Source organism: Rhinolophus ferrumequinum, chromosome 11 (genome assembly GCF_004115265.2).
Source record: "Rhinolophus ferrumequinum isolate MPI-CBG mRhiFer1 chromosome 11, mRhiFer1_v1.p, whole genome shotgun sequence".
Lineage (NCBI taxonomy): Eukaryota > Metazoa > Chordata > Mammalia > Chiroptera > Rhinolophidae > Rhinolophus > Rhinolophus ferrumequinum.
The window spans coordinates 23,294,970-23,315,082 of NC_046294.1; the positions used below are offsets into that span (position 1 = coordinate 23,294,970).

Sequence of the window (20,113 nt, forward strand, 5' to 3'; positions counted from 1 at the left end):
CTAGTATTTATATTGGCTCACGACGAATCAAGACATCATTAATTTTAAGACATATTAGAAAATGAGTAATAAAAGCAGTGTGGTACTGGTTTCAAACCAGAAAAATCAGCCAATGGAAGACAAGCAATTAGTGTCTAGATAAAGATAGGTAGATGATAAATAGCCAGATAGATAGATAGACCCACAGATTCATTGAGAAACTTGTTTAATAAATAGTGGGAAACTAGAAAACTATTATAGGAAGAAAACCGAAGCTAGATTCCTATCTAATTCCATAAACAAAGATAGGTTATATATGGATTAAAAACCGAAATGTGAGCAGTAAAAGGATAAAATTAATAGAAGAAAATGTAGAATACCTTTGTGACCTAGGAGCTGGCGAAGTGGGGGCTCATAAAACTTCCAGAACACAAATGCTACAGGATGGATTAGACTACAACAAAAGTAAGGCTTTTTGTTCACTAAAGGGTACCATGACCAAAGTAATAAGTGAATGACAGAATGGAATATATTTTCAATCTCTAAAACCAATATCTAAACTTTTCAAGAAAATTCAATAAAAGACAATTCCCCCTAGTAGAAAAATGGGCAGAGGGTGTAAAAAAGACAATTTACGGGGGGAAAAAAAACAGATTACTTAGTATATGAAAGGCACTCAAGATACTCAAAATTACTAGTAACCAGAGAAGAGCAATTTAAAACAAGATATCCCTTTATACCTACTCTACCATCAAGATTCCCAAAGCTGGACCATGGAAGTCTTGGTGAGGTCAAGGAGCCACAAGAGGCTTTCTGCACTACAGGTGAGAATTTAGTCCTGGGGATTCCACTCCTAGGTTTATATCTTACCTTAATTCTTTACCCAATCCCATAAGAAACCAAGTACCAGAATGTTCACTGCAGTATTATTGTCACGGTGTCGGAGCACTGGAGACAGCCAGCACATTCATCAGTGGAAGAGGGGAGAGGTAAATTGTGGGAGATACTTACCTGGAGCATTAGGTAGTAGTGAGAAACGATGGATTAGATGTAAATAGACAGCAAGGCAGCGCTAAATGATGGGGATGCATTTTGACAAATTCACCTTAGGGGATTTCGGGGTTGTGCAAACATCACAGAATGCACTCATACAAACCTGGATGATCCAGTGTACTGCACAGCGAGGCTACATGGTGTAGTCTACTGCTCCGAGGCTACAAACCTACACAGCACGTTACCATACTGACTACTGGAGGCAATCGTAACACAATGTTCGGATTTGCATATTTAAAAATATCTAAACATAGAAAAGGTACTATAAATATACAGTATAAAAGATAAAACATGGTACTTCTTCATAGGGCCCTTACCATGAATGGAGCTTGCAAGACTGGAAGTCAGTGAGTGAGTGGTGAGTGAATGTGAAGGCTTCGGACATGACGGTAGAATTTATAAACACTGGCCCACAAGCCCTCCCTCTGCTTCCTTCCAACAGGGTCAGAAATAGAACATCGAAGCTGTCAGTGCTGCTTCATGAACAGGGAGGTGGGCTGGATTGATTGGAAATATCGAGGAGAAACTGGCTGGGTCAGGCCTACATCACCGTAGTAGTGACTGTCAGAGGGAGTGAAAGGTGGGCTGTGGGTCAGTAGGAATAAGAATCAAGTTGGGTACCACCATTGAATGAGTAAACAAATGCACGGGTTGGAGGGCCAATAAATGTGCCTACAAAGAATCCATCCTATCACTTATTCCCAACGGAGAAGGACACTCATCAATCACAGCCTCCTGTGACTCTCCCCCGACTCTTACCTGAGACTTACAATGCTACTCAATACAACAGTCCAGGTCTTTCCTTCTAGTCAGTTGCAATTGCACAGCGGTGGAGCCTCTCTCTGGTCTGGTGCGTTATTCCTCCCCAGGATATTTATACGTAAACTGTTAATATATTTGATTAAATGTATTCGATAAATCCAAACATCAGGCTAAAGACAAAAACTCAAGGTAGAATTTTCGGGAGCCAACATTTGGGAAAGATTTGGAAAGAGGTGCCTTTCAATCCCAACAACCTCATTTTCTTTTCCAAAAACAAAATTGTAGGATTAATGGCAGAGTTCCGTGTTTTACGTCTATGCCAGAATTCCAGATTGTTCCAATCAGTCGTTATATCAAATATTCTACCACTCAAGCTGGTCAGGCAATGTGTTCCAACCTTGGTTTTACCCCTAAGTTCCCATGAACTCATTCATCCCTTTTTATATTCCAGGCACCTGGCTCTTAACAGATTCTAAATCAATTGGCTGCCTGATGATCAATTTCTCCTAGCAAAAAGATCTCTTTCTTTCTCGGTAAAGCCATAAATTCCCCTTACTCTCAGACTTTGTTCCTGGCCTCCTCCAATCTACTCGACCAGAGAGGTAAACTGGGACTGACATGTGGCCTGTCCTAAGAGCCAGTTTCCCAGGAGATGAAATGGGTCAGAACCATGCCATGCCCACGCTTTGGAAAGCCACCGGAAATGACTGGTAGGTGAGTCATTTGGCTGTGTCACTATGGTTGTTTACAGGGACCGAAACTACATTTGTGTCCATCCAAGCTTACAGATTCAGTAAAGAAACAATCTCAGGGAAAAACCAGAGACTCATATTACTTCAGATTATCTGCAAAAGGTAGGGTGCTCGTCTGCGAGCAGGTGGTGGTAGGATAACCTCTGAAATTCCATTGAAAGGCTGCAGGCACCTGTCCCCCGTGTCGTGGGTAGTTTGCAAAGAGATGTTTACCTACGAAAAGGCTGTCCTTCCATATACCCAGAGGGGCAGATGGGAGGCTATTCTAGGACAGCCTTTGGAATTGCTCGTTGATGTGGCAGAAAGAACATGTGACTTGGTTCCACAAAACCTGCCTTCCAGTTCTGTATGGCAGTATAATCTTGGGTGAGTCTGTTAACTTCCCTGAGCCTCAGTTTTAACATCTGTAAAATGGTGGCAAAAATTATAGGGTGTTGTGATGAACAAATGAGACAACTTATATAGATCTCCTGGTATGTAGTCGGTGCTCAGTGAACATTTCATTCCTTACCCATTCTCTTTCCAGTTTTTCAGATATGGAAATTTAGTCCTGGAGAGATTCTATGACTTGCCAAAGAATCTGCCACTTCAATGGTGAATGACAAACATCTGCTCTCTGTCTGCAAAGCGGGAGAACTGGGACTCAAGTCTAGTTATTTTTCTAATTTAAACTCTAATGCATTTTCTGAAAATTCTTTTTCCCTTCTCACCTACCAGTGTTAGCTGGGTGTGGGGGGCAGTGGAGGGAGGACTAGTTGGGGCTGAGATGAAGGAAGGGAGCCCAAGTTCTTTGGGCCAACAGAGGAGAAAACCCAGAGGAATAACTCACTGAGAGAAACCCTTAACTCTGTGGTGGGTATTGTCTTCCCCAGCCAGAGAGCCAAGCAGAGGCAGCACATGGGAGGGTCCACCCCAGCAGCATTTCATGTGGGGGTTCCCAGCGGTCACCCGGCACAGCTGACCCAACACCATGTCCTGGTAACAGCAATTACCATGTACTGACACCTCCCACTTACTGACTGCTTCTCATGAAGCTAGTGACAGGCCAAATATCCCACCTCGCAGGTTGTTGTGAAGCTGCAATAAAGGCAACGTATCTCAAACACTTAGTAGAGCTTGTAGCATATAATAAGCACTCAACAAAGGGTAGCTGCTGGTGTTTTACATGCAAGGTCTCATTTCATCTTTGCAAGAACTTTATGAAATGGTTATTACTATCATCTCTATTTTAGCCACGAGGATACTGAGGCTTAGGGGGATAAAGGAAATCGGCCATGGTCCAAAAGCTGGCAATCAGGGAAAATCAGGATTGCAACTAGATACGTCTGCATCCAAAGCCTCATTAGGATGTACTGGCTCCCAAGCCTGTTCGTGGAAGTTGGAACATGCTGAACAGTCTGTTTAACATTGCCAGAGTTTCCCCTTTCCCTTGGGGCCAGGACCCTGACATTAGCACAGCAGAAGGGAAGAAGATGCCGTGTGGTGCCCAAAAAGATCTGGCTCCATACTCAATCTTCATTACCAGGAGCCTCTAAGACTAAAGACTAATGGCTCAGAAGGAAGGAACTGGAGTGGGTTTTTACAGCAGGGACCTTGGAGGTTACCTAATCAGCAAGGTCAGGGGACTTGTTTGTTTGTTCCAGTTTGATTGGTTTGACTTTGCTTTGGAACACTTTGCTCAAACGAAATTTTATAGAAAAGCTCAAAGTGTAAAGTCAATAAAAGTGGAACCACTGGGTTGAAAATGAGTGGGAGACCCAGAGCCTCACCTCTTCCGAAGAGTCTGGACATGTGCACCTTATAATTCAAGAAGGATGGCCATGCAGCTGGGGACAAGAGACTGTGTCATGGAGACAGTATGGGTAGTGGAAAGTGCGTGGGACTTTGACATAGATAGTCCGGGTTCAGAGCTCATCTCTGCCCTTTACAACGTAATTTGGGCAAGGTAAATAACCTTTCTGAGCATGTTTCCTCCTGTTTAAAATGGAGCTCTGATGCCAACCTGAGAAGGTCATTGAGGGAAAAGTGCAACCATGGATGAAAATGGCCTCGGACAGCAAATGACATGCAGGAAGAAAACAACTATTAGCTATTAGATCACCAATCTGGGTTTTTGTTTTGGCTTATTTTGTTTCTGTGGTGTGTTTTGTTTTGTTTTTAATGGAAGGAGGAGAAAATTTTTGAAGGGTCAAAATGCATAAAGAAAATATAACGTAAAACAAGCATATATCATCACAAAGGCTGAAAAATGCACATCCTTGCTTTCATTCAACATTTACCGTGTCCAGGACTGTGTGATACTGAGATGGAACAGGAATATGACTAGTGCCTGCCCTAGAGCTCTCATCCAGTGTATGTACAATCACACACACACACACACACACACACACACATAATTTCCAAACTCTTCCCAGTATGGCAAATTATGACAATGCAGCAGCTTAGAGCCCTGGACACTGGGAATTCCTATCCTGGTTATTGTCACAGCAGAAAAACACCAGAGGCTTTTCCTATGGGTCAGGCTTCCCTAAGGTCTCAACAGCTCAGCTCTGTATCTTTCCTGGATCTGGTTTGACCCTGGGATTTATTATCAACCTCTGCCTTGATTTTACTCAGGTCCTGATATAACAAGATAACTTGAAAAGCCTTTTTCTTTCCCAGGAGTGCCCCTTCCACCCCAACCTACTCTCTGGAAAGAAATATGAAAATCAGAAAGCAATAATTTTAAAAGGACACTTTCCTCAGGAGCTCAGACGTAAGCTTGGTTAGTCAATGGGTTGAAATTTGTAATGAAAACAGGCCTAGAAGGAAACAAGTGTCCCCACAGCTTTCGGATACATAATAAGGCCTGACTTATTATCTCTCAAGGATATTGGTGCAGTGGTGGCCGTGGAGAAGGACCAACCCAAGTCAAGAAGCCTATAGTCTAACCATCTTGCCCCATCTGACTGAAGGCAGCATGTGAGCAGGAGAAAGACCTGGGGGAATAAATATCACCATCAAGAAGGCAGAAGGCAATTCATTGGTAAGGAAGAGACAAGTATGGGAGGCAATGATGAAAAACCAAATACAAATGTATTAAATTATTCCACAAATATTTATCAAGCACCTATAAGGGGGATATTAGCATCTATTGCTGCATAGCAAATTACTCTAAAACTTAGCATCTTAATTGTCGCGTCCTGCACGACAAGAGCTGTGGGGAGCGAGGAGGGCGGCACAGGGTTAAGAAAGACAGTAGCCAAGAATAATGTTGGGGCCAAGGGACTCCAGCCTCAAGACTGATCCCGGAATCGGGCCAATGCATAGCTTTTATTAGTTAGGTGGGGAAGTAAAGGAGATAAGTCTTGTCAATCTCATAGATCTGTGAATCCCATACATTATAATAGGAAACTGATTCAAACCAATCACGCTTGCTTGCCGGCAGCAGAACCGTAAGTCTCAGGATGTATGTACTTCCCCAAGGGACAAAACCTTTATGCATATGAATAGATGGAGAGCACATCACTGAGTCACTTCCCCTGCAGGTTGTGGGAAGGAATGCAGCCACAGAGGCAGAGGCTCTCCTTAGCCGGGGGAAGGTGGGGGGATATGCCCACCTCTATCTATCCTGTGAGTTCCCCAGATGGTCCCCACGCAGTTGTGTCTGGCTTGGGTTGCCCGCCTCCCCTACCCCCCCCCAACCCCCGTGGGGAATCTTACCCGTCATTGACTAGCCAGCCATCTTTTTGGGGCCAAACAGGGAGACATAAGGTGTAAACACAAAGGTGAAACAAAGTCCCTGAAAGGATCCGTCTCACAGACTCTCCTTTCTTTAGGGGCAGGTACTAGGAGACAGACGGGTAGGCTGCTGCATGGCAACATTTAATGTAACAAACATTTATATCCTTACACATTTTCTAAGGACCAGGAGTCTAGCAGTTGCTTACCTGGGTCTGGCTCAGAATCCCTCGTGAAGTTGCAATCAAGCTGTCAACCAGGGCTTCAATCATCTGAAAACCTGACTGGGGCTAAAAGATTCACTTCCAAGTTTATTGGTGTGGCCACTAAATAGAGGCCATAGTTGCCCTTGTGTGGATCTCTCTATGAAGCTGCTCATGACATGGCAGCTGGCTTCCTTCAGAGCAAATCATCTGAGATGGGGAAAATAGAGAATGTCCCATATTGAAGCTTCACTAACTTCTGTACTAATGTTAGCAGTGACATACCATTCCTCTGCCATAGTCTACTGGTACAACAGACCAAACGTGGTACATTGTGGGAGCATACCAGGAAGTGGGGATCGTTGGGAGGCCATCTTGGAGGCTGGCAACCCCGAGCTGATTCAATCCTCAATCCATTTGCCCTAAAGCAGCGAACCAGACTATTATCCTCCCAACTTAGATGATGTGGAATTCTAAGACTTACCTGAAAAAAGAAACTTTTCTATATCCTTCATCCAACCAAGACCAGAAAGGTAAATATTTTAGATGAAATCTAGTGATAATACACTTATCCCTTTCACGGACTGAGTACTGAATGCACAGACTTTATACAGATTATCACTGGACTTGAAGCTACTGGAGAGCAGGGAGTTTTGTGTTCCTAGAGACGAAGGAAAAGACTAGATGATCTTTTCAGGTCCTTTCCAAGTCTTATGTAAAAGTCTTCATACGGCCTTAACATTTGACAATATTTTTGCTGGATATAGAATTTTAACTTCTTGACTCCCGTGCATTTTTCAGCCTTGATAAACACTTCCTATAAGAAAATAACTTATACTATTATAGGCAAGCTGTCACCACAATGTTCTACTCCTCTTTAACAAGATTAAACCCCCTTGTAACTCGAGAAAAAGCAGACTCCCAAAGGTTAGGCCACATGCTGTCTTTTCTCTGGCCTCCAAAGCTTTGTTCATGCTGTTTCCTCTATAGGAATACTCTTTCCATTAGCCCTTGTCACCAGCTACCTTCACAATTGTATTAAGTAGTACACTTCATACTTCATTTTGCAATCAGAAGAAAACACAGAAATTTTCATATAAAGTAAGGATTTATATAGTCTTCTGTAAATGAAAAGTCTAGTAGTAGGGAAGCCTTCAGGTGCAGCCTGACCCAGGGGTCCATGATTCATCAGGGATCCAGCACCAGTTTTCTGACATTTGTTTGTTCTGCCCTCTCAGTGTGTTGACTTTATCCTCAGGCTAACTTCCCTTACAGAAGGAAAAAAAGTTGCAATAGTTCTATGAGTCACATCTTCATATTATAGAATCTTGAGGAAGAGAGTTCTATGTCCCGATACTCACTCTGATTGCACCAGTTTACATGGTAAAGATAATTTTCAGCAAGAGCATAGCATGCTCTGATTTGCTTAGCCTGGATCATGTGCCCCATACTTGGAGGTAAAAGAAGAACTAGTTTTCTCAAAACTACACAAATCCCTAAAGGAAAATGAGAACTACTAGAAAGAGAGAAGAAGGTGCACTCAGGAGGAACCAATAGAAATTTATTGCATTATGAAGTCCTGACACCCAAAAAGTGAATCATAATAAAGACATACAAAATGGATAAGCAAGGTAAAAGGACTGGTGGCAACATCTAACACTTAAATTTAGATCTAAGGCTAAACAACCTTGGAATTTTTGGTTTGATTTTGTTAACAACAATAAGCATATTTATTTAATCCTCAGCAATGTAAACTAAAATCTACTAACCCAAATCAGCAAATGGGGAAAAGGAAATGAGAAACAACACAAGGGTTAATTCTGTCATCTCTCACAAGGAGTTAATCAATCCTGTCTAAAATGGAAACTTGTACTTCTAGAAAACATAATTACTCCAATGTCAATATTTTCATACTTTGGTTTCATGAAGTTAAAATATCTTTTTTGAACGAACATACCTTATATTAAAGAAAATTTGTTTGAATTCAGAGATTCTTTCATTTCTTTTTCTTCAAGTCGAGTTCAAGTCAAATTGAACAGTTTTTAATTTCGAATAGTATATCACATTTTAATAAAATTATTACTGTCTATTCACCTATCTAGTTGTTCCACGAATAGCTAATACATTAATATGCTTCAGATATAATGTTTTACAGTGAGAAGTCTTGCTTTCACCCACATCCTTCACTCTCCCAATTCCAAGCCTTCAATACATCTATCATCTTATTAATCTAGAAGCCTCAATGATGTCCACCAAATGTGTACAATGGTTAGTTGAGTGGTGGGATTTGAGGTATGTTTTTTTAACTTTCTTACTATTTTTCTATATTTCTCTTTTTTCAAATAATCATAAGACATCTTTTTTTTTTTAAGATTTTATTGGGGAAGGGGAACAGGACTTTATTGGGGAACAGTGTGTACTTCCAGGCCTTTTGTCCAAGTCAAGTTGTTGTCCTTTCAGTCTTAGTTGTGGAGGGCGCAGCTCAGCTCCAGGTCCAGTTGCCGTTTTCCAATTGCAGGGGGCGCAGCCCACCATCCCTTGTGGGACTCGAGGAGTTGAACCGGCAACCTTGTGGTTGAGAGCCCACTGGCCCATGTGGGAATTGAACCGGCAGCCTTCAGAGTTATGAGCACGGAGCTCCAACCGCCTGAGCCACCGGGCCGGCCCCAGACATCATTTTTTAAAGTTATTGTATTAAAAATGAAATCTCCTTCAATGGCCGATTAAACCCCACTCTTTTGTGAAGAGTTTGCTGGTTGTCAGGACCAGAACTTACCTTTCTCTTTTCCATCACCTGAATCCCTTACTCTGCACAACTCACACACCACACATACTCTCCAAGGCCAGTGCTATTTGTGGATGTGTAATATATTCCCGCTACGGGAGCTCCCTGGGAGTTCAATCTGTGGTTCTACTGTTAGCATTCCGGGACCAATCAGACTCAATAAACGGCACTATCTGTCACGAGTTTGAATTTCAAATTACACCAGTGCTGCCAGGACCTGTTTATTTTTGGCAAAATTCTAGTTTCTGTTTCTAAGAAAGCCTACTCAAAGGAAGAAAGGACTTCACTCAGCTGTTCAAACCTCAGATAGCGCTTCCTTTAGCAACTTAGGAGTTCATGCAGTAGAAGCATCATTGCTTGGGAGCTGGGTCTAAGTCATAATTCTCCCACCTGGACAAATTGTGTAACCATTCTGAGCCCTGTTTTCCTCATCCCAAAGGAAAGATAGTAATAATGATATTACCTACCTCATATGATTAAATGAGATCAACCAAGTAAAGTGTATGGTAGTCTGCCTGACGGAGGCAGCGCTAGATAAATATCAGCCATCACTGTCACCCATGAGCACATCCCCACGAAGCAGTTTATCAGGTGGAGACGGAGCTCTTAGATCCCAAAGGGCAGCCTCTCCTGGAAACTGGCTACAAACATACAAGGATCCAGGCTCTGCTGTTTTTGTGTCCCCTTTAGCTCCCCATTCCATGCCAGGGAGATAAAGACAGCCGTTTCTAATTAGTTTGGCAGATATACACAATGAAATATTATTCAGCCACGAGAAAGGAAGATGTCCTCCTACTTGTGGCAGCATGGCTGGACCTCGGGCATGTTATGCTAAACAAGATAAGTCAGACAGAGAAAAAAAATGCACTGCATGATATCACTTATATGTGGAATCTAAAAATGTGAGAACCGTAAAAACCAAAGAGTAAGGGGGAGAGTGATGGTGTTTACGGGTACAAACTTGCAATAGGTAGTAAATAAGCCATAGAGATCTAATGAACAGTATAATGAATATACACAATCATATCGTACTATGATTTTGTAATGTGACAAATATGGCTACCTCGACAATCATATTACAATAGATAAATGTACCAAAGTAACATGTTGTGCACCTTAAACTTACATAATGTTACATGCCAAATTTCGTCAATAAAAACAGAATTTACAAGTTGCTTTAATAAATACTGGGGGTGCCAAAAAAAAGTACACATTTTAAGAGATGGTATCTATATATAACTTTTTGAAGTTGAGTTGAATTACGGTAGCAACGTGTAAGATGACGTTTGCTCAACAGATGGCGTTAGTCAAATGAATGCTAGCGTCATCCATTGTATTACAATTTTAAACAGTTTTTTCCTTTCTTAAAACATGTGTACGTTTTTGAGGGAGCACCCTCTGTTTAATTTAATTGATTCTCAAAATAAATTAATAGAATGGCAGAATCATAAACATTTAAATAAATTTTGGACTGGATTCAAACTTATTTTCATAAATTCCTGGAACTTTCTATTTGGAACAACCTCAGAGATGATCTAGCCTAACCTGTTGATTTACAGATGAAGAAATCAAAGCAAGCGAGTTTAAGAAACTTGCCCAAGGACCCACGGCTAGTTAGTTAGTGGTGGAGCCGCCATGACTGGAATGCAGGTTCCATCTTCCTGCATTTCCTGATTATTGGTTGCACTGCCACTCTGGTTATTTGGCTGTCTCCACCAGAAAGTACTAAGCTTCAACTTTGAACATCTGCTTGTTCATGAGGAAGCTGAAGGTTAAAGAGGTAAAGCCACTTGCCCAAGGTCACCCAGCTTGTAAGTGATAGTGTGAGATTTCGAACTGGGGTTGTTCCAATTCAAAAACATGTGCTTTTTACTCTGTTGGCCTGTTGGTCAATCCTGGTAACTTAAAGATACTTCCTTCCTAAAGAAAGAATGGGCATCGATGGAGGCGGTACAGCGGAGTGGAAGTGGGCTCTCACACGGGGCCCTGTCCCGTGACTTTGTCTTTACTCTGTCTCGGGCACTGTGGTAGCAGCTGGTGCGGTGCCTGGCGGTGATCGATGCATAGTTGAAAACTGTTGAGTACGTAAAGTGATTTTTTCCCTGTACGTCCCAGGCAGCCACATCCTTTACTTTGTGGTTTCCTTCTCACAGGGAACCTTGGTGGAGAGTCCAACATGAGCCTGGAATCCTGTGTATCCCCATTCAGGTGAGACGTGTCCTCAGGTCAAACTTAAGAGATGGCCTCTGTTTTCACAGCTTCAGCAGGGATCACCGACTTGATCTAGTGTGAATACACTGTTTGTTTTCCTTCTTCTCTTTCTGTTTGCCATTGGAAAAGTCCATTAGTGCTGAATGACATGACTAAATAGTCAAGGAGAGAACAGTTGATGTGTTAATAACTCTTAGGTAAATACCATTTGTTATTGTCACCACTGAGGCTTTCAGAGAGGTGGCACCATTCCTGGTCCGGGACTGTTCTCTTGTCAGCTTTCTGTCTTTCAGCAACCTGGAAAGACAGGTTTGGAAGAAAAAAGAATCTGAAAGGGCCTGATGAGCAAGAGGAAGGAAGGGTATGGGAAAGAAGCTGGGACTCTGAAAGAGACACAGAAAGCAAGGGAGAGGAGGGCAGACACATACACACACACACACACACACACACACACACACACACACACACACAAGGCAGAGGAGAGACATCGAAAGCTGATGATTAAGGGATCTTTTTACCAGATTCCATACTCTCTTATGCTCCTTCCTTTGTAGTGCTAGGAACCTCTGCATTCATGGTTTCTTACCAGCTCTGACTTGGTCCCCTGGTTCCACATCTGCTCTTCCGTTAATGTCTAGCATGTGTAGTTTCTCCTCCCAGACCTGGCTGGGACCCAGAGGGTCGATGATGTTGACTGGATTTGAAGAATCAGTGTAAGAAAGTTGCAGAGCATCACCAAGAAGGCCAGGAGGAAAAGGCGCTTCCTTGAGGCTGTTTCCATGTTGGATACGGAAGACCTCTGTGATGATGAAGAACCCATGGCCAGGAAAGCTCACACTTGGGTGAAAGGATGCATGAATGGCAAAACCAGAAAATTGGCTTCCTTTCCTCGCTAAGAGCCTGGGTGACCTTGAATCTGTGCATTAAGCTCTGTTCTCTTATGATGGGTTTGCACCAAATGGTCTTCCAGCTCTAAGCATCTCTGGGACCATGCTCTTAAGGCAGATCAGACATCAAATCCTGTGTAGTTCCTGCTAGAGATGTTCAGGGATGACTTTAACACAGGGTGAAATGACATGGCTGGAAGACACCCTTGTTGACTAGATATCATCGTATTCCCAGACTAAACACTCTAAATACCTCTCTTTGAGGTGTCACAAATGTAGTTATAATGCCTTTCCTTTGTTCAGCTCTTAATTTTTTCATAACCCCTCCAAGACAACACATGAACATGAACACACAACATGATATATAGATGATGTGTTACAGAATTGTACACCTGCAACCTATGTAACTTTACTAACCATTGTCACCCCAATAAACTTTAACTTATAAAGATAAAAAATAAAGAAACAAATAACTTTTAAAAAAATGAAGAAGGAAAATTAATAGCGTCCTTCACTTATTCAACAAATATTAACAGAGTCAGGTACCTACGTGATGTACATCCTCGCTCTAGGAAGATGTGAACATGGCAGACAAGGTCCCTGCTCTCCTGGAGCTAACTTTCTGGCAGAAAAAAATAAATACTAAAAAAGTCCACTAATAAATTAAAAATATAATTTCAGATGGTGTAAGTTCTGAGAAGATAAAATGAGGCTAATATAATATAATAGGAAGTGAGGGGTGGGTAGGAGAGCCGCTGAAGCCAGATTGACAAGCAAGGGTGGCTTTTTGAACAGAGACCTTCACGAGTAGAAGGAGCCCGGCCACATGAAGATCGAAAGGGCATTTTAGGCACAGGGAATAAGCAAAGCAACGTCCCTGAGGCCGGGATGTTTTAATATGAACTTCAAGAAGGTATTTTCAGTGACTTGATCTGAACAGAGGCCAGATTAGGATAGTTAATAGAGGAGAAGGGACTTCCATGGAAATAGCCTATGGTGTAGACTACTTATTCAAGAAGGTGGTCTTCAAAAGAAGGAAGAAAGTGGTCTTAGGTCATTTATTGTAGACAGTGGGCAGCGCCAGCCATTCCTCTTTGGAGATTTTCCATTTCCCTTCCCATATCAGTGATCTCCCCTCAACGCCAATATTCTCAACCAGAAAGCCACAACCTTGGAACATTCATTTTAATAACTGTAGGGTATTTGTGGGGTTTGGGGATAAGAATAATCAAATCCTCCCACTCTAAGTCTCCACTGACAACACCAAACGTGTTTGCACTCGCAGATACTGTCACCATTCCAGCAAATAGAGATATTTGCTTTGGACCTTTATTTTTTTTGTTCTCTACAATTCAGGGTCACCTTTGGTTTCCAAGGCAAACTGGATCTCATTTCAGTGTTGGTTAGTTTTGCTTACTCCCTTTATCCCATCCTCCCAGGTCAAGTTCTGGAGTAGCACTGTCCAGTAGAACTTTCTTTGATCATGGAAATGTTCTATATCTGCGGTCCAATACAGTAACCACTAGTCATATGTGGCTGTTCAACACTTGGAACGCGGGTAGGACAATTAAGAAGCTACATTTTTTTATTGATATAATTTTAACTAATTTAAGCTTAAACAGCCACATGTGGCTAGTGCCTGTAGTTTGGGACAGATAGTTCCAAAGAGTTCAAATTCAGGAGAGTTCGTAGCTCCCAAAGAAGAGTCGCTTTGAAAGTGCTATGTGATTACTGAGAAATGCGTCAATGAAAATAAATAATGCCCACGGAAGTGAGGGCATTTCTTCTCAATGAGAAGAAAAAAAAAGAATATGTACAAAGTTGGCCAAGTTGGATGTGCATAAACGTTATCAGCATACTAATTTGGCCCAGACATGAAAATACTGCTTCTGCTAAGTCAGAGAAGTAATCGCAAAACGTCATCATTTCCCTAAGTGTGTTATACAGGGTACTGGTTTCATAAAATTGTTGATGAAAAGGGTCCATTGAGAAATTAGGAACACTTTATCCCTCTCATGGACTCACAATCCACATCACCCCAAGAAAGGCTTTGAGAAATCGTAACAGTAAATAACTCTGTAATCCATTGTTTAAATTAGTATTAATAATGAAACTGTCTGTGTGTGTGTGTGTAATATTAGTATCCTGACTAACTAGAGAAATATTAGGGCTACGTGTATGGACTTTGGGAAAAGAGATCTGGGTTAGCAATACCAGTCTCCCACTTATTACTACTGTAGGTGTATAACCTTAAGAAAGTTATTTCGTCTTTCTGACCTTCATTTCCTCTCATTTGAAAATTGGGGATAATATCTCCATATCACAGAGTTCCATGAGGATCGAAATGTATGTAAAGAACATATCACAGTTCCTGGGACTAAGATAGTTAGCTATTAGGATTTTCATTATTATTTATGAAGTTAAGTGACTGAGACTTTCAGAGCCCCAAAGAAATACTGTTATAAACAGGTAGAGTTCACATACTACCTTGAAATATTTTTAAGTATTTTATTGGAAACTTGGATGTGAGAGTGATCTTTTCTATTTCCTTTTATGCATCCTTGACGAAGAATGTACACTCAGCACTGAAAGCCTTCCTGCAATTCATTCTCAATACAACAGCCAGAGGGGTCCTATTAAACCAGAAGCTGGAGTATGTCACTCTCTGTGGCCCCCATCTCACTCAAAAGAAAAATTGGAGCCCTCATTAACAGCCTCCAAGTTCTATATGATCTGGCCAGTCGGTACCTCTCTTATATTATTTCCTACTCTTGCTGAGTGTACTCTGGAAAACAGACTTCCTTGCTATTCCTTGGACATGTAAGGAACACACTTGCCTCCGGAACTTTGCACTTGCTGGTTTCTCCCATGGGGTATCATTCCCCCAGTTACCTGCGTGGCTCTTTCCCGTACGTTCTTCAAATCCTTACTGGAATGTTTCCTTCTGAACCCTGCCTAACCTTGCAATACATCCCTACGTTCTTCCTTGCTCTTCACTTCTTGACTATACCTCTGATATGCTGTTTTGTTTATTTGTTACTGTTTTGTTTCTTGTCTGTATCTACCCAATAGAACACATTGGAGAGCAGATGTTTTTGTCTCTTTCATTCTTTGATATAAGTCAGTGCCTGGAACCGAGTGGATACTCAGATAAATGCTTATGGAATAAATAGATGTGGGAACAGCTGATATTTTGTTGCCATAAACTGCATATATTTTGTTCCATTTCCGCTAAGCCCCTGCGAATGGCTTGTTGAAGCACGAAACACACAGTTACAAGATGGTCTCTGTGGTTTTTATTAGTGTTTTTCAGGGACCCATCAAACAAAAAGTCATATTTGAAAAATATAATCCTTTCATAAAAGAGAAATACTCAACTTGAATTTAACATAGTTTAAAGGGCAAGATTTCTGATTTTCAACAAAACAGCAGCAGTAGGGTTGTTTCCCACAATTTGTCAACCCAGAAGCCAGATGGGAAGAAAAGCGAGAATTATGCAGATAGCTATGGAAAGATTAATCCCAATTTAGCTAAATTTGTGAAGGTTTATACATTTCACTGGTTCACAAGGCTTAGTCTCTATGGGTTTTTATTAAATGCTCTATCTGTTATTCCAGAAATGGAATCTTGAGGACCAACACTGAGGTTAATTCAGTTCTGATGTTATGACTGCTGTACTTTTCTTTCTTTATACAGTAAACATCCATTCAGTAGGTTCATATAGAGTATCTATTACACCCTATCTAAGTAGATAAGCTCCTGCACATGGTTTCAGGCTGTGCACCTAGTAGGCACTCAACAAATGCTTTTTTAACTATAGAAGAAGAACATAACTGCCTTTCCCTCTTACTATTTTACCTTTTCCTATATTTTATACATTTAAAAAACAACACACTTGCAAAACTAAAATCTAACATGCCTGACTCACCTTATCAAAAGATCCCTCCATATTTTTCAAAAAGAAAAAAAATATACATGTATATATATAAACCAACCCCAAAATACTAAAACTTAGAACTGCTTTACATTTAAATAGCAATTTACATCATATAAACACATTCATAATCTTCATTGGTTGAAACAGGTCAAAGGTTCATTACTGGTTTCTTATACCAGATAAATCTCACAGTTCCTAATAAGGCAACAGAATTCTCATCCAACACATGACTTGCGGAAGCAAACAGCCTGTTTTGGTTTCATTTCAGCGCAAGTAGGAAGGCAAAGCAAGGCGTCTCACAGTAAAATGTTCATCTTATAGATAATAATATGTCCTTGACGTTATGGCCCTGTGCTCTTATTCTAGTGAAGAAATGATTCACATCTGATTGTGGATATAGCCGCCGAATCCGAGGAGTCTTCCAGAAGCCTTTCATTCATTAACTCAACAAATATTTATTGAGCACATATTTCATGTTAGGTACTGGGGAAAAAAATATTGATAAGATATAGTACCTGACCCCAAAGAGCTTACAGTCTAGCAAGGCAAAAACTTTGAGGAAGGACCAGCGTGTCCAAAGGAAAACTCATAACTTGGGTCTGCCCGGCTCAGAAGGCAAGTACAAGAAGCTGTAGGTGTGTCCCAGGGCCTTACTCAAGTTTCATCAAGTCAAATATCTAGAAGCTTCAGATGATCTGAGTCTGATAAAGTCTCAGCAATACATTTCCTGCCTCGAGTTCCCATGAAAACTACAAATAAGCACCCGAGCTCAGGGAGGGTTCGAGGAGACCATGTGTGGTGACCATGTGAGCATCTAGAACAGACGAGCATCTTCAGTGAGAAGCCGTGCGCCGCCCAAAAGAAAGGGGGCTTCACCTGATGCTGGCTTATCTCTGGGATTTTGCTCTCCCTTTCAACACTGTGGTAGGAACTATTCTGTTCACACCCCAAGTTGGCATGGCTTGATTACCTTGAGTTCTCCAAGTCACGAACAGCACATAGAAAATGCATCAAATTCAAGCCAAGACAATAGAGAGATATGCTGAGAACTTAATACTCCAGCCTGTTTAAGTAGAAACCGCTGCCAAGAAACTGCCACATTCAACAAACAACACGATCTGCTAATTCTCTGCAGAACTGTTCCAGTCGGTACTCCCCAGACTCGCTCACTACTTAGTAAAGATTGCTGTTCAATGGAGAGGGTGCGGGAAGAGCCAAGGCCAATTTAGAGAAATGTAAGAAACTTACAGGTCTGGGGAAGGGTAAACTCAAAGAAAAATCTAGTCACCTTAGGTGACGAACAGGCAAAGCCAGGGAAGGAACAGCAGAGAGAGAATTAGCAGATATCCCAAATAACACAATTCAGACACACACAGACACAGTGACATCAAATATCTGCATGTTTAATTCATTCTGTGGGAAGTATAGAAAAGTGCTGGGAAAGCCTCATGCTTCTTTAGCCTTGTCTGAAAAGCAAGGTGTGTCATGCAGGAATGTCTCGGATCTGGGCTGCTGCTTTGTTGTTTCTCTCAGTCCCCTCAGTAACTGTTAGTTGACAACACTGAGCAACACCTTTGTGGAGGTGATCAAGCCAGGTAGAAACAGAAACAGACTTGGTTGGACTTTTAGAAGGTCATTTATCTCACTAAGCTGGTGCCCCCAAGGTCCCATTCATAATGGTTCTCATTATAGTAGGACAAAGTCTTAATTCTTATTTCCAGCCTTCTGAATATTTTACAAGCACTTTGCACCCCTTTGACTAAGAATTGCTCACATCCGCTGGGTGACCCACTGTGGCAGGTGCTCCATTAGTTGATGAAAAGCACTCCCTCTTATTGGTACGTGTCTTCAGCCCCATATGAATGCTCAAGAGAGGCAGATCGGAGGAGAAAACCAAGGCCATGGGGCATCAAAAAGAAAAGTGGCAAAAGGAATCTGGATGTCCAAACCCATTTCAAAGTGTTTACAGGCTCACAGTCTGCAAACAAGATTGTAGGGTCCGGTGAGAAGTCTGCAGGCACCCCAAATCATCCTGTCATTGCCGAAATCTCCAACTCCTTCTGACCATAGCACCTGAGCTGCATTTTCTGGTTTTCTCTTACATCTTTCCTTTCTTTTCTGTCTCTTTTTTAAACATTTCTCTGGTTTAAAATCTAGGCAACATACCAGTCACTTTGGGATGAATTCGTATGAGACAGGAAAGAAATGATCCAAAAGAGGAAAGATTATAAGAATTAACATCTGCAAAGAAGATTTTCCCTGGACCTTTATCTATCTATGTATCTATCTATCTATCTATCTATCTATCTATCTATCTATCTATCTATCTATCTATCATCTGTCTATCTCACACAACACACATACACAAACCCACACACGCACGTACACACACATTTTTTTCTCTCAGTATTTCCTTCTGCAATATAATTTTTACTCTGCTTTGTAATTCTAGTGAAAATGTCTTCTTTGTAGTTCTTGCTACATTATCCTGTTTAATTTGTCTGATTTTGGCTCTCATCTGGGGTTCTAAAAAGAAATCCTTCTAGATATTTAAACCCATTGTCCCTAATATTTTAAAAATTAAAACTAAGTTGACTTGAAGTCTTGCTTTTGCTTCTTTCTAGGGACTAAAAGATCTTAAACATCTTTTTATTCTGAGGATAAATCACCATGTTCATTTTGACTGGCTAAATCAGTGGTTCTCAATCAAGGGTAATTTTGCCCCCCTGGAAACATATAGAAATGTCTGATGACATTTTTGGTTGTCACAACTTTGGGGTCAGGAGTGCTACTGGCATCTGGTGGGTAGAGGTCATGGATACCGCCAACATCCTACAATGCACAGGACAGCCAAATAATGCACAACAAAGAATTATTCAGCCCAAAATGTCAACTGTGCCAATCGAGAAACCGTGGACTATAGGGATACAAGAGTGAACTCATCACATCCTTTTTCCCATTTATTTTTAAGCAATTGGGATAAAAATAGCCAAGGCTGAACTCTCTCTCAAATAACTAAAAGTGAGTCGAGGTGGCGACTGAAGATTTTTCACCAAACCTCCAAGGAGGAGGAGGAAAGACAGCCTCGGCGTCAGGAAAAGCATTCCTGAATGAGTGTAAAGCCCCCACCACTGTTCTTTCTGATTTAAACATCACAAATCCTCTGACTCCTGGATGTCCTCATTCTCCACTCAGTGGCTCCTAAGGGTCAGATTAAACTTCCCAGCACCCTCGGGTTCATCCCGTCAATCTGAGACCCTGGAGTTCATCCTAGCAGCCCTGCCTGTGGACGCTTATGTGCGAAGGACACATCACCTTTTCCTAAATCATTTTACATATAAAAACATTTAATGCCCTCTGATTTTCTTTCTTTCTCTTAGCAAGAAGCACAATGCAACACACCCTATTCTTCTTGCAGTGGAAAAGAACTTCACAATAAAGGCAAACACAAATCACAACCACATACAGCATCATAGTTCACAGAAAACTGTGTACGTTTGTTCCCTAGATAGGACATACTTGAAAGTAACAAAATAATTTTATCAACTGTAGTGTTCCTTCTTCCCATTAGAAGTAGATTTTTCCCCCATCGTGGTACATAAATATCAGAGAAAAGTCGTCTTTGAAATATTTACGTCCAGGAGTTCTTGGGTTGTTGTGATTTGGGATATGTTTGGGTTTGTGTTCCAAGAATCAGCACCTTCAGTTTTCATTTTCTCTCCATCCACGTGCATTCTTCCCAAATTTATATACCAGTCTTCGTCCATCCACACGTTCCAGAATTTCTCTTTTGTAGTAATATCTGTAACAAAGGACAGATTACG

The 20,113-nt window shown here is 41.3% G+C and overlaps 1 protein-coding gene across 5 annotated transcripts in view; it reads right to left on the reverse strand.

The window, feature by feature from the left end:
- Positions 1-15,633: 15,633 nt before the first annotated feature.
- The window catches only part of EHF (ETS homologous factor), a 40,741-nt gene continuing 36,261 nt past the window's right edge, over positions 15,634-20,113 (reverse strand). For all 5 annotated transcript variants that reach the window (XM_033121054.1, XM_033121056.1, XM_033121055.1 and 2 more), the window contains exon 9: positions 15,634-20,091. In XM_033121054.1, coding sequence (XP_032976945.1) covers positions 19,992-20,091 — 100 coding nt within the window. In that variant the 3' untranslated portion in view covers positions 15,634-19,991. The remainder of the gene's footprint in view (positions 20,092-20,113) is intronic.